Genomic DNA, 15,852 nt, shown 5'->3' with positions numbered 1-15,852 from the left:
AAGCATGTGGGCTTTTGTACATTCCCTTTAGTTTTCACTTAGGACTCTTGATGTTGATTAAAGTCATTTTTCTTTGCGTCAATGGAATACTATTAGTGATCTGTGCAAAAATGATCTAGATAACTGAGCCCTAAAAATATACAATTAGGTAGTCTTCTGTAGTTGTCTTGTTATGCTTGGTTTGCTAGATTTATCTCTACATTTAATCTTGTGAACCAATGCCAAAAAGTATACCAGGTCACTAAGTGTTTTTATCATCCGCCAGAAGGAACACACATAATAAAACAAATAAAAACAACATTCTTTTCTCCTTATATTTTGGGCCATTAGGGTACTCTTGTCTCCAGAACACAATGGAAATTTAGATGAATGTTGGATAGCACGGGCTTGGTTTAGTCTGTAAAAACCAGATGTGAGCACAGCAGGATCTGCTGCTGCAAAGGACGCACAGAGGGCACATATCTCACTTGATCAGCTGTCTCACAGTACCAGTTGCTGGCCTCAGAGGAACCAGGTGAAAGAGAGTGTGGATAACTCGGTGGAAACCATCACCACTACTGGAAAACCAACTCAATAATAATGATAATAATAATGTTGGTATTTGTTAAGCGCTTACTGTGTGCAGAGCACTGTTCTAGGCACCAGGGTAGATACAGGGTAATCAGGTTGTCCCACGTGAGGATCACAGTTTATCCCCATTTTACAGATGAGGAAACTGAGGCACAGAGAAGTTAAGTGACTTGCCCACAGTCACACAGCTGCCAAGTGGCAGAGCCGGGATTTGAACCCATGAACTCTGACTCCGAAGCCCAGGCTCTTTCCACTGAGCCACGCTGCTTCTCCTCATACATATACTGAGTACATATACTCAAGCATATGTACTGCGGATCAGAAGGTCAGGAGTTCTAATCCCAGCCCCGCCACTTGCCTGCTGTGTGACCTTGGGCAAGTCACTTCACTTCTCTATGCATCAGTTTTAGGTAGAATGGGAATTGAGACTATGAGACTCACGTGGGACAGGGACTGTGTCCAACTAGATTTGCTTGTGCCCATCTCAGCGCCTGGCCAGTATATTGCCTGGCGTATAGTAAGCACTTAACAAATACCAAAATTATTATTATTATTATTCCCTCCTTACCCCTAAAGAAACATCTTATGCAAATAAATCTTTCCAGGACATTGGTTATTTAGTTGCTGATGAGGCCACAACAGCATTTGGTGAACTCTGGGTATCTGAGTAGCCAGGGATGCACTGTTCAATCCAGGTTGGGGAGGGCCTAGTAAAGGTGTCCTGAACATTGCCAGCTTCACCAAATCAAAACATGCTCCAAAAAGATCTCCCCTGGTGAATTTTTTAATGGGATCCCAAGAGGACCCCCAGTTCCGCCTTTGAGACAGGCTCATGGTAGGTAAACTCAGATTCACAGAGGAATAAGACAAGGTTTGGAGGTCAGATAGAAGATTTGCTCATTCACATCTAAATCCACTTCTTTAAGCCATTGGAAAAGGTAACAAGGCATTCAACAGAGAAGTTTTATGTTGGAGATAGCTTGTGGGAGTGGTTTTTTAATGGTGAAGCTGGGTCACTTTATTTCATTTTGGCAGGAGCCTTTCAGATAGGAGCTGTCATTTGTCTCCTTTCCAGGGTGTGGGCTGAACTACCATAAGAGATGTGCATTTAAAATCCCCAACAATTGCAGTGGGGTGAGGAGAAGACGGCTGTCAAATGTCTCCTTAACAGGACTTTCCACTGTACGGACATCATCTGCAGAGCTCCCACCCAGTACTTCAGATGAAGCCCTCCTGGTATGATTTAACTCTCTTCCTACTGAGAAATTGACTAAAGCTGGACTAAAAGGATGTTGGGGCCTATCTTAGGATTTAAATTTTGGAGATATTCTATTTGTTTAGTGTTCACCCATGACTCCTACAGCACACAGGGGTAGGATTCTTGTCCATGAAGATAAACTCATGTTGTAATTCTTGCCCATGTCTTGCACTCCACAGCTGTTGTCCAGGCAGAGAACACACATTATTGGAAGAAAGTTCTGTAACTGCCACTTCCTTCCACCCCAATCACGTAGTGAAAACACACATTACCGTGAACTCACTGTATCTGTTGGAGAAAATACTTTGGAAGAACACAAACAGAAGGCCGAATAGAAGCATGCTCATCATTTATATTTTAATTACTGTGCTATTTAACTGTCTGCTAGCATTTATGGAGTCAGGGTTGCCAACTTTTCATTTGGAGAATTGGGGCAAAAAGGAGCCTGGGATTTCAAAGGTTGGGGTGAGGATGGGAATGGGGACAGGCTTCAAAGAGGCATTTGGATGGCTAGATGTTTTGCATACATTGACACTATTTTATCCATAGGTCACAGGACTAATAGATTCTTGAGGAAAAAGGTGGTTGGATTCTCTTCAGAATATTTTATCAGCCATAAAACCTTTGAAAATTACAACTTGTTCTCTGATTGAGAAAACTTGATTCATTATAAGATAAGCACATAGTTATGTTATGATTGGTAAACATCTTTATGGCTATGTTTTCCAGAAACATGGACTGTCTATTTTTATTTTTTAAAGCAACTGGAGATATTGGCCTTCCAGTTTGGGGCTTTTATAGGAATCTATTCTTACAGTACAAGAATTTTGGAATTATTTTTATACTCATATAAATGATGGCCTGAGCCTAATTTTTAAGAGTTAATATCTTTCCCTGTATAAAAAGCCTCTGCCCACTTGATTGACTCCCCTTCCCAGGTGCCCCTAGGAATTGTGGACCTATTCCTATTCCTCACTATGTGAGGTTTTGTTTTTTCTATTTCCTTTCGGTCCTTTTGCTCTATCTCCAATGGGAGAATAAATGATAAAAACAGCCATGTTCTTGACAACAGATAACCAATCCCAGGGGCAGGAGAGGGGCCCCTGATTCACCCATCCAAACCCTGCCTCTGTTCAGAAGGGACTACAGATTTTTGAGTGAGACCAAAAATCCAGAAAGAGAGATATTATGTGAGCCCATTTGGGCTCTTCTTTCTCCACTAACATCAAGTGAAAGGAGTGCGGGAACTCAAAAGATGTTTGTTGTCGACTCCAGGACTTGTTGAATGTTTGCTGAGACAGGAGTGATATTTCAAGCTAAAGTGTTTTTCCACATCATGTATAAGAATAAATTTGGGAATTTCATTTTCCCAAATCTAAACCAGAAGACAGAGCCCCTTGCAAGAGTGATTAGATCTGCCTATTTTTTTGTAGTTCCCTAAGTGCTCAGTATACTGCAATGATTGACAGAAATCCCTAATTGCAGAGTCATTTGGTAAATGAAAAAGTTTTCAATAAATGGTTGAGTGCATACTCTGTAGTGCTTGGAAGACAACAGCAGAGTAGGTGGACACAATAGGTATGGAGCAAGTTCCTTTCTCCTCTTAACCAAGTATTGGGCATGTCCATGATTTTCCTTTGTTCTTGTATCCTGCCATTAAATAAGTTGAGAACAACAACTTTCCTTCCCCAGCAGAGTTCAGACTGTCCCAGTAAACGTGAACTATGCTATGGAATACTGCATGGCCTTGAATTAACTAGAGGCCACCTCCAACAATTGTATGTAAAATAGCAGTGGAAATATTGACATAGCAGTGGACTAGATGGAATTTTCTCTTCTGAAATTTTCAGTAACCCACACACAACATTTTCTCTATTTTTAATCTTTCATTAATTTTAATTGGTAGTAACATTCAAAATGTATTTTCTTTAGATCAAAGCACAGAAATATTGAAGTAATTGAGAAAAATAATTCTAATGTTATCTTCCTAATTAAAATGGCACCTATTTTGAGTTTGACTTGAGCGCAAGTGCCAAGGACCTGATATTGAATGTAACCCTCTCTATGAAATTGTTATTTACTGTTGGTATTAATTAGTATTCTACTCTTGGGCTCCTTACTATGCAGGTTAAACCTTTGTAGATACTTTCCAAAGAATTATATCCTATTATTCTCTTACATGTAAATCAATAGAAAATCTTCTTATAAATTGAGCACTGTACTTTGAATGTCACCTCACCATACATGGTTATGGAATTTCCAAATAAGTTGACTTGTTCTATGAGTTAGCGATTAAATAATCGAGCCTATCACTTAACAGTGACTTATAGTTCACTTTTGCACTGCTACCCTTTCTCTTCACCTTCTTTGCTTGTATAGCAGTCTTGGAACATTTAAACGATCGCAGTTATACTGACCAAATAATCTACTGTACCTTTCTGATCTTTAGTCTTCTTTGAACATTGAAAAGTCGGTAAATTTAATATTCAATTAGATCTCTGAAAAGGGTAGATTTTCTTCAACAATTGGGAAACAAATTGTGTGCATTTTTTTGGCCATAAAAACAGAAATCCTTTAATATTAATATATTTCCTGAGCATTTAATGATGTGGAGGGTTGTAAGATCACATCTGTTTAACTTTCAAGGAGCTAAAAACTAGGAAATGTTTGAATGCTCCAACAATTTTGTTTGATTTTCTCCTTGAAAGAATAAATATTTCTAAAGAAACCTTTTGTTTACATCTCTGAATAAAACCTTGAATTTGTAGAGCACTTTCATTTTTCCAAAATACTTTATTCATATTACCTATTCACTTTGTCCTCATGACCTCCCTGTGAGGTTGGAGAAGATATTTTTATTCCCATTGTATAGATTAAAAAAATTGGCGGCCCAGTGGGTATTAAATGATTAGTCTGAGGTCACACATTTGGCCAGTTGATATTAGAACCCTGTCTACAGTTTATTTTCCCCCTTAGTTTATAAATAGTATGATTATTATCAGTGACCATTTTGATACAGTGGTTAGCTAAATACAGTGCCGGGGGAGTATTTTCCATTTGCTCTATGGCAAAGTGGACCTGATCAAAATGTAGAATATCCACGAAATCAAGAGATCCCCTGAACTGGATCGATATTATCATTTTCTTATCTTGTATGCCTTTAAGTTGTGAAAAGACAAGTAGCTTACTTTTTCCTGACAAATAACCCTGTTTTCTGTCTTTTCTTTTTTATTCTGCCCTATCCCCTGCCTCTTTTCATTCTTCATGTCTCAGTTTCCGGTCAGCCCCAGTTTCGAGGTATGTACTAACTTTACCCAGGAATTCATTTAACCCGCATAATGTATTCAGGATCTGTGAGCAAAGCAAATAGATTCTCACCAGGTAAAAATATTCAGCTCTCCATCCAAGAGGAAATTGTATTTGGCCGTGTTCCAAAACAGACAAACAAAACATTTCCTTTTTAAAGGTTTTAATTAAATAAGATGGAAAAAAAAAATTGGTAATTCTGGACCCATTTCCTTTACATAACTTAAACTTGTAAGAGGTTTAATGATAAAAAAAGACAAGCATTTGGATACCAAGCATTTGGATAAAACAATGCTTAAAACAATGCTCCTTTTTGTGGTGGCTTGGTGACCCAAACCAATTGTTTTTTCCCATTCACAGCTGTGGCGGTATAAAGTTTGATATGTTATTATTTTCCCTTGTAATGATACAATCTTCAAATTCCACCCTAACTTCTCATTCTAAGATGCTATTGTGGTGGAAGTGCCTCTAACTACTAAAACTAATTAAAAACATAACCAAAACATGTTCTGCTTGAAAAGGCAGTTATGGACTCGGTCACATACAAGGTCCAAAAGTTTCCATGAACAAGGGCCATGCATCCAGTGGATAGACTGACCCAGATGGTGATTTTCCTAAGATCATGTTCCAACTTTCAAACTGACGACCGAAAGCCCAAAGCACCCTTCATGGAAAAATCTGGGTAGAGAGGGACAGCAGCTATGGAAACAGCTTGGTTTGCCAAAACATTTGGCAGCTGGGAAGACTCGGCATCTGTCTGAAAGGCACTGCCCCCCCAGCGGGCATCTAACCTCCGCTTGTTTCCTTGCTGAGGGGATGTGTACCAGAACTTCTGAATGGCAGAAAATTGAAGGAGAATTTACCTTGTCTGGGAACATGTTGCGGATGATGATGCCTCAGTCCACCTAGACAGTGAAATGGTTGAAATGAACAACAGATCGCCCCTAACTAAATATCTAAAAATCAATCATTGACATTTTTCAAAATTCACACTTGTCCACATATATCCCTTGGTTTGGGTACCTTAGAGTTACAGGTGGATATTTGGCTCCATTCTATTGGATATTTAATTGGCTTTATTTCTAGTATGCTAAGAAGAAAATGAAAGGTGTAATTACACTTCTTTCTCTCCTTTCACTTTCTTTCCTTCTCCTTTACAAAGTGCCTCTCTCTTTTTCTGGCATATTCTACATATTCCTTCCCTTTTCATTTCTCTCCTTTCCCTTCCTCCCCTGCATCCTCCATTTTCACTCAAATTTTTATCCTCAAATGCTCAAATATTCAGAAATTTGTTGTCACCTTCCCAGGGAATATCCTTTATGACTCCTGAAGTGCCCTAACAAATTTGTTTATTCTTCAAATATGTATCTCTTCCTTATGATTCGTAAAGCCAGAGTTAATATACACATTTTGTTGCTCATATGCCTTTCCTCACTATCATTTGATTGAGACATATGACTTCCACTTATCTTATCGGGTGGATATAAAGTGGAATTTGCTTTTAGGGATTTTCAACTCTATCCATAGTGGAAGATTTTAAATTCTCAGAAAGCATTAGTGTGCTGATGATTATTTTGAGGACTAATTGGCATCAGGTTTGACATTTTAAAATTGAAGCCAAGTCACAATTGAAAAATTGAGAAAACCATGGGTCATGTGATCCCCCAACCTCTCCTGCTTCAAAGATTCTAAATTCCTTGGCACCTACTTTGATTCCCCTTATACCCTTAGACTTAGAAAGTTCTGTGGGGGGGGGGGAGGGGGGCCAAGAATTTTCCACTACCTTTTATAGATATAGGTGGAGGCCTTTGCATTTTAGTTCAAATAATGTGCTTTGGAAAATGCATCTAATAATGGTGAGCTTGAGTCCCGTGCCGAAAGGTGCTTCATCAACACTATAATGATACGGCACTCTATGTCAATTTACCAATCAGTGGTATTTATTGTAATCAGCATTTGGGAAAGAGTACAATAGAATTGGTAGACATACTCCCTGCCCTCCAGAAGCTTATATATTTACCAAGCTTTTACTGTATCACATTTAACGATCAAGGCTAAAAAGAAGCAACCTTGACTATCTACTTTCCTAGAAAACTTTCCAGAGAATGACTACTGACACTCTTGATTAGTGTTTTAATTTAATGAAAACTTCGGAGACCAAATTGAAGCTAGAATAGAATATAATAGGATCTGTCCATTGTCAGGAATGCTGCATACCCCGGGAGACATCTTCATATCCACATAGACTTCTTTTGGCTGTTGAGCAAACATAGAAAGCTGTTTGGACTCTGAATAAAACCACAACAGGCTCTAATGCTCAGTAAATATTTTTCAGGGTGGTGAGAGTGGGTTTAGTCAGAGAGGCCTGAGTTGTTTCATTTATGTTCCAGACTCTTGGGAACTCTGGTGATTCAGATCAATTGGAGAGTAAATTTTCCATTTAAATCTGCTTCAAGGGACTTGTAGACTGCTGGGTTGGCAAGGTAATGCAAGCGCTTTAGTGCAAATGATTGTGTAATCAAAAATGGGCTCCATTCTTCCTTTCCGGCTTGGGATACTGATCTTTATTCTATTCTGGCCCTGGAAACTCAACTTAAGCCCCTGGAGATGGGATATGTAGACCAGCTGTGAGTCCCAGAGGGGACAGGCTTTCTCCCTTAAACACTAGATGTCTGTTCTGGTTGGCATCACTGCATTTATTCCCCAGCCGAACAGGATCATTTTAGGTCATCAAAGATACTGAAACGGGAAAATTTGGCTCTTAAATGTAAAATGCTCTCTACCAAACCGCTTCTTGAAAAATGAGGGGGATGTAAACTCTGAAATGGATTTTCCCCCTTTCATGATGGTGCTCTCTTGTCCTTGAGTACTGAGAGACTCCTTACACTCCCCTCCCAGATTCTCATTTTAGCAGCCGGTAAAGCTGCTTCTTTTCTCTGCTTCAAAAACCATGCTAGGAAATTGCCACTGGGGGAAAGATATAAGTTTAGGGTAGGAAAGCAGAATTGATAAGACAGTGACAGACCCAGTGGGCAATCTCTGGTTGCGTGCAGCCACAACCCTGGCCACCCTTCAATTTGACTATCTTTGCTAGCTGTTTAAAGTTGACCCTATGCTTGGTGAAGCCCTGCACTGGTTGCAAGTAATCTCTTCCGCACCGTGTGCCTGTAAAGATTGCTCCATATTATACTGTTGCATTTTACCCTCAGTGCCTGGTGCCGTTTTCTGTCCTTCCTCTTGGTATCACAGTCTCCCCAAAGCCACTGCTCTTGAGACAGTGCTTAACCAAAACATGCAGAAGAAATAAAGGTTACGATTCCTGTCCTGGGGGGCCTAATGAGGTCTAATGCATCAGTAAACCCAGGAGATTGTACCAGTTTCTATTCCAGCCTCCGTTGCTAACTTTCTTGATAAGAAAGATTCAGAAATGATTATTCCACATCACCAATTCCTTCACATTCTATTGCCCAGAAAATTGAGGGAAATGGATAGGTCTACATTAGCAAAGAGGAGGGTATTATCTGCCAAGACTGAAGGGGAATAAAGGTTGATAAACACCTGTATTTGGTGCATAATCCACTCCAGTTAAAAAATGGTCATTTCTAGCATTTGAGGCCACTTTAAGTGTGCAGATTAATGGAGCTATTTCACAATAGAGACAGGGCAAGTGGGCAAAATGAGAAGAAGAGACACATCTTTTTCCTGGCCCATGGAGGCCTCTTTACCTCCTTGACAAGGGGCTGATTGTCTTAGGCTTCTGCTAGATATTTAAGTTGCCGCACTGTGCTCCCTTAATTCACTTACAAGACAGACGTGATGGGCAGTTCCAGGTCAGTGGAAAAAAAGCATCATCAAGTTACAAAAAAAAAAAATTTGAAAATGAAAACCCCAACCCAAACAGCCCCACTTGATTTATAGGGTGTGGAGACAAAGGTGTTTCTATATGAGCCAATGGTCCCAGCAGCCTGTAGCATGGCTGTTACCTCTAGAGTGCTGTGCTATGAGATGGAAAACTGCCAGCTCCCCCTAGGAGAGATTTCAGTGTTCACAGAAGGACTGTTGAAAGCAGATGATTGTTTCTTTTTGCTTCTCACAGACAGAGCATTCAAAGCAGCATTTATTCGTGTTATGTTGGTGCTAGAGAGGCGGGTTAGATAATATGTTCCATGTGGAGGCAGTTTGGAAGTGTATCATACTTACAGAAACCTCATTTGACTGGACTGTATCTGCTTTTGGGGAAGTTGAGATGTCCACCTGCCTGCAGTTTCAGGGATAACTCATGTTGTGTCTGTTCACCATATGGCAAATAGGACACTGTGAACCAAGCGTCCCTAGAGAGTTCAGAATTAGACAGGGAAGAAGTCAAACCTTGGTCGGGAATGCTAATATTTTTACTGGTAGGCATTCTCTACTTCATCTGATTCGTACCTCAGTGGAGGGGGTGGAGTGGGAGGGATGCAATATGGTGGGAGAGAGAGAGGGTTAGGTGGAGGACAATAGCCTTCTCCAACTAAGCCCTCATTTTCACTATTTCCTATGTACTTGGAATTGTACCCTTTAAATACTTAATATTCAGCTGTCCCACAGCACTTCTGTTCATTTCTCTAATTTATTTTAATGTCTTTCTCCCCCCATCTATAGTGTAAGGTCTCTGAGGGCAGGCAATGTGTCTATCAACTCTGCTGTATTGTTCAGAGCTTACAACAATCCTTGGCACATAGTAAGTGCTTAACAAATGCCATAATTATTATCATTACTCTCCCAAGCACTTAATATAGTGCTCTGCACACGGTAAACGTTCAATAGTATGATTGATTGGTGAAAGAATGTTCTCAGTATCTTCCTCCCACATCGACTAAGACTTCTGGCAAGTGCCATTTTCCCTGAATTCTTGCCTGAAAGGCATTAGCAATGAATGTCCAATGACTCTTCAGCTTACCCATACTCTTTTGGTAAAAGGTTGAACACTGACACAGAGTTGCTAAGCTCAACAAACTTAAAGTACCTAAAAAAGCTCAATCGCCTTGAAAACAACTCTCTCCATTTGACATGTGTGAGGCGGATTAAGGTTCAGGCAACAGATAAAAGTTAGGTTAGGAGAAAATATTTGAGTTAGGATTCGGTATGTGTGAAGGTTTGGTTTAGGTGCTTTATGTCTGTTGGAAGACCCTGAACCATTTGATGGGCAATTTTAGGTGTTTGCCACAACTTCCACGTGGCACTGCCCTCAGGATTCTGGGTTTTTTAATGCTTCCCCATAAGTATTGTTCAATGGAAGCCACTTCTCTGGCCAAGTGCAAAATCGGCCAAAGGGAAAAAGCCAAGAAGGCTGGCGGATGGTTTCTCCCTTTGCCCTCCCAGTGTTGTCCCAAACATAAAGGAAGGAATCAAACCCTTTAGCTGCCAGTTCTCTCTGGGCATAATCACTAGGCAGAATTCTCACAACAGGAACATGCACACAGTTCAACAACCGCACCTATTCTGGACTCTCAAGACTAAGACCAAAGAGAGCCTCGAAGACCACCTAGTTGGTAGGGTGGGGAGAGTCAAAGATGGAAGGTCCTCCCCTGACCCTTTTCCCATTATCACTGGAGTAAAGATTAGCGTTGTATAATTCTAAATGTTGAAGGGATCCGTTGTGGAGCCAGTATCTTTGACTAATAATGCTGCTTGCCTTAGTCATTCGATTTCTGCTCTGACCTCTTGGCATCACAAGTAGGAATTGAACAACTGCCTGAAAGGAAAATATCACATGGCGCTTTTCTATGGTATTGCATCTCTTGCACTCAAGCAAGAAAATGCTTGGAAAGATTCAGCCTCTTTATTGGAGGCCGAACATAGCCCTGAAAAACAATGCCTCTGTGAGTGCAGATACATAATTTAATTATATAGAAACTTGCATGGAACACATCACGCTCTGTACCATGTAAGAAAACTTTCCCTCAGAAGAGCCTGTATCTCAATTTGTCTTGAAACAAGGATGATTAACCCTTCCATAGACTTTATCTACTTTGTCTTTTAACTGGAAAGAATTAAGCAATCCCCACATTTCCATATTTCTTAGTATTTGCTAAATCTGTGAGCTCAATTTTGACCCATTAGGCCGAATATGCCTTGTTGGGAATTGTTACAGTGACCTGCTAAGTGTTTTAAAGCCATACTGGCAGCTGGAGTTTCCATAGTGTAATCTAAGCAGTCATTGCCTGGTAAACTTCCAGGCTTGCTGAGTCGATGACCTGGCTAGCTTCCAGGAAAAAAAAAGTCCTTAGATCTCTTAAAAAACACAACAAAACCAAGAATCATTGGTCCTAAAAGTGCCCAAGGAGACAATTTGAACGCTGGCAGCTGTTTCAGTTTGAAATGAGGGCAGTTTCAGCTTCTTCCTTTACAGCCCTAGATTTTCCCCCTCTTTCCAGGCCTGTGAGTGGAGTAGAGAAAGCAAGTTCTTTTCTAGGCTTTACACCTTCATAGCTCAGTTTCCTTCTCAAATCTTCCAGACTTCAGCCCTCCCCACATGCAAAGCCCTCTAAAAATTCCTCCTCCCAAAAACCTTCTCAGATGAAACATCAGCTCTCTGAACCTGAACAATCTCTAAGCCACCTTTTGGACTTATGTATTTATTTGATCAATCAGTGGTATTTATTGAGCACTTACTATGTGCAGAGCACTGTACTAAGCACTTGGGAGAGTACAATACAGTAGAATTAGCAGACATGTTCCCTGCCCATAACGAGGTTATAGTATATTTAATTATGCCTAGCTTCTACACTTATGAGTATATATGCTTATTTGATTAAACATTCAATTTTATTTATAATGAAATGGCTGCTTGTGAATTTTTTATGTCTATCTCTTCCCCATTAGGGTATAAGCTCTTTGCGGGTAGGACATATATCTTGTGCTTCTGTTATCCTCCCAAAGAAAAGTTCGATACAGGACACTGAAATCAGGAGTGCAGTAAATACCATTACTGTGACTAGTACAAGTTAGCTTAACTGTGGTAAAACTATGGTTTTAGCTAAATGTCATAAATATCCCTACAATATCATCTGGTAGGCATACATTCCAACTTCTCCTCTCCCTCTACCCCTGACTTCTTGCCATCTGATATTAACAGAACAAATAAGTTTGGTGAAATAAGGAGGCCTGTACAGATAATGCACCTGCAGACAATAGTGTCACTGACTCATTCTGAAAGTATTCACGTGCTTCCAGTTTGTTTACTGATGGAGAGTACTAATGTTGTTAGTCGAATGGGAGACCTTTATTTTATTGATTTGAAATGTCCTAGATGCCCTGTGGGTACTATTGTACGGCCCACTACCTCTTCCAATGATTCTTTTATATAAATTCTGTTTTTCTGACCTGACATATTCTTTGTTTGTCCGTAGCAAAAGTCACCATCCGAATCGTTTATTGGGAGAGAGAAGAGATCCAATTCTCAGTCGTACATCGGACGCCCAATTCAGCTTGACAAAATTTTACTCTCCAAGGTTAAAGTGCCTCACACTTTTGTTATCCATTCCTACACACGACCCACCGTATGCCAGTACTGCAAGAAACTTCTCAAGGGACTTTTTAGACAGGGCTTGCAGTGTAAAGGTGAGTGTTATTGCCATGGAATCACTTCCAGCCAGGAACCGGGAAGCTCAGTTCAGGCTGCGGTTGGGCAAATTTCCTAGGCAAATGAAATTGCTCATTGTTCCTAGGGGAACACTCTGTTGTCTTAGAACACAAGGGGTTGTGTTCTTTTGGAACCTCCCCATTAGAAAATACTGATTCTATCACCCAGGTCGTGTCCGACGCGGTAAGCGTGCATACAACCATTTCTTCTTACATCGTGTTGCATTCTGTTCAGGCAGAGGAGGCTGTCCAAAGGAGGTTCTATAATTCCATAGCAGTGTTCCAAAACATCTAATGAAAACATGTATTTTGGAAGAACTAAGAAAGAAGAACAATTGTATTTAAGTGCTTCGTATGTGCTAAGCACTGTACTAAGTGCTAGGGTAGCTACAAGATAATCAGGTTGGACACAATCAAAAGTTCTACATGCTGCCCACAGTCCAAGTGAGAGTTTTAAGGCGGTGGAATGCAGACGGTGCTCCATAAATACCACCGATTATTGAAGTAGGAGGGGGAATAGGTATTGAATTCCCATTTCACAGTTGAGGAAACTGAGGCCGAGAGAAGTTGTGACTTGCCTAGGACCACAGAGCAGGCATGTGTGGCAGAGCTGGGATTAGAACCCAGGGTCTCTGATCCTCAGGCCCATGCTCTTTCCTTTAGGCTACAATGACCCTCATCTGGGAATTCTTCTCTCTGTGATTCCCTAACTTATCATCACTATTGTTTTGGTTAGATTGCAGGTTTAATTGCCATAAACGCTGTGCACCCAAAGTGCCGAATAACTGTCTTGGGGAAGTCGCCATTAATGGAGGTAAGTTGGAATTTTTCATTTTTTCAGATATGTAAAGTTCAGGGCAGTATCCTTTATTCTTTACTGACTGTCTCCATTTCTGATTTTCTTCCATTTCTAACTTTTAGGTATCGAGTGGGCAAAGCTTATTTAATGCCCATGACTATCAAACTGTTTTGCCTGTCAAACGTTGCTCAAAAAAGTCACCCTTTCCAACTCTGAGAATAGCTCACAGACCCAGAGCCCTTTCTTAAAGTTCCATTGATGAGTAGCATTAAGAGGTATAGATGAATACCTAGTCCGCCATTTTAGGAACTATCTTATGGGCTTGTCAACCTTGTTGCCCTGGTGTGATTAATAGTGCGAAGTGCAGCAGCGATAATCTGGCCTACAAAGTTGTCTATCTGAAGGCTGACCATACAAATCCTCTTTTTCCCAGGACAGCTCCTTATTTCTGTATCCTGTTTTGGGCAATGGTGGGAAGACATTCATATATACCAAAATTGGGACCATGTTGGATAAACTGACTTTGCAGTGACCCCCAGCAGTCTTAAATACTTAGATAACCATGCTTACATTAGAGCATACTCGGTTGAGAAGCGGTGTTGCCTAATGGATAGAGCACGGGCCTGAGAATCAGAAAAACCTGAGTTCTAATTCCGACTCTATCATGTATCTGCTGTGTGACCTTGGGTAACTCACTTTAACTTCACCGTGCCACAGTTCCCTTGTCTGTAAAATGGAGATTAATGATGGGGGCCCCATTTGAGATATGGACCTTGCCCAACCTGATTAGCTTGTGTTTATTCTAGTGTTCAGTACAGTGCCTGGCGTGTGCTAAGCACTTGAAAATTACATTAAAAAAAAAGTTGATTATCTGTGTAGGTCCCATAGCATTCTGGGTCTTGTAGAATTGCTCTCCCAGGAAGTTGAGAAGTCAACAATTTTTCCCTCTATCTCCACTCTCACTATCTCTGAGAAGATAAGGGAAGGTATCCAAGCTATAGGTCTTGATGTTCTAATTTGTGACCCTCACAAAAAATAATCATCAGCCTATCTGCCGGTCTCCCATTCTACCTGCCACTTTTTCTCATGTCGAGATAGTTTGGGTGCCTTTTCTCAGTGATTTGCAGAGCGAGAAGCAGGTAGCCATCATCTCAGGCACCAAATAATCACCTAGATTTCTTTTCTTCAGAAGTCGTAGTCCATCGTGAGCAAACAGAGTCGCAATTAAAACATAATGTAAGTTCACTGTGGGCAGGAAACATGTCTACCAACTCCGTTAGATTATTGTATTATACTCTCCCTAGCACCTAGTAGAGTGCTCTGTACACAATAAGCACTCAGTAAATATGATAGATTGACGGATTACATAGAGCCTGTGTACCTCAAAAGAGGTTTTCAGGAGCCTGCAGCTCTGCCTATTGGGAAATGAATGGTATGTATGGTGCAAGTGAAAAATTTGAGCTCACTGCAGCCAAAAAGTGAATGAGTGAGGTTTTGTTGCAGTTGGGACAGTAACTTTTTTTTCCAAGGATTACTGGCAGTGTGGATGGCTCTAAAAATGTTTAGCAGCAGAAAACAGGAATATATTCTGCCCTAGACAAAACAAGTTTCTAGATCAGAAAGATGTTTCTTGACCTTACGCTGATTGGACTCCATCTCTTAGCTCTTACAGACAGCACAATTGCTCCCGAAACAATGGTTTAAACTGCAAAAATGACTTAGAGTTTTTCAGTATTAGTCATGGGAACATCCTGGAGACATTTGTGATTATCTTTGCTTTGGAGCCCACATCCCTGAAAGACACGTGCACCTGGGAGTCGAGGGGAGAGATTTCCAGAAAAACATGACTGCACTGCCTTTTGGCACCGAGTTTGGAATATCCGCTGCCAGAACTCAAAGTTGGCAACCTTCCCGCTTCCTTCAGCATGTGGTTTTGATTTTGTGTCAAGCACAGGGACTGTCAGGGTAGACTTGTCAGCTCCAACTGCGGGAGAACAGGGTGATTTTCGATAAGCTGTTGATTGCTCTGAAGATGCTATTGCCCGGCAACCGGATAATCTTGGTAAACTGTGAAGCTGCAGTGTTTAGTAACTTGGCAGGCCAAGATCCCCAATCACTCTTCTCTTTTTAAAATAAATATTCTCTATTAATACAAGATAATTATGTATTGTCTTAACGTCAGCTGGAGAGAAATGCAGGACTGCCATCTCACATTCACATTTGTAGATATGCAGGGTCTGCCTTTTGCTGGCTTCATCAGGTGGACACAGCTTGTTGTGATCATGGGTCAAGGAGC

The 15,852-nt window shown here is 40.7% G+C and overlaps 1 protein-coding gene across 3 annotated transcripts in view; it reads left to right on the top strand.

Moving 5' to 3' along the window:
- Window positions 1–15,852, top strand: part of PRKD1 (protein kinase D1) — a 165,507-nt gene that overhangs the window by 115,598 nt on the left and 34,057 nt on the right. For 2 of the 3 annotated variants that reach the window (XM_029079057.1, XM_001512942.6), the window contains exons 4-7: window positions 1,646–1,806; window positions 5,102–5,125; window positions 12,526–12,736; window positions 13,494–13,571. In XM_029079057.1, coding sequence (XP_028934890.1) covers window positions 1,646–1,806; window positions 5,102–5,125; window positions 12,526–12,736; window positions 13,494–13,571 — 474 coding nt within the window. The remainder of the gene's footprint in view (window positions 1–1,645; window positions 1,807–5,101; window positions 5,126–12,525; window positions 12,737–13,493; window positions 13,572–15,852) is intronic. The other variant, XM_029079058.1, reaches the window with a different exon arrangement.

Source organism: Ornithorhynchus anatinus, chromosome 14 (genome assembly GCF_004115215.2).
Source record: "Ornithorhynchus anatinus isolate Pmale09 chromosome 14, mOrnAna1.pri.v4, whole genome shotgun sequence".
In the NCBI taxonomy this organism is placed as follows: domain Eukaryota; kingdom Metazoa; phylum Chordata; class Mammalia; order Monotremata; family Ornithorhynchidae; genus Ornithorhynchus; species Ornithorhynchus anatinus.
This window is presented reverse-complemented; position numbering and strand designations above follow the sequence as displayed.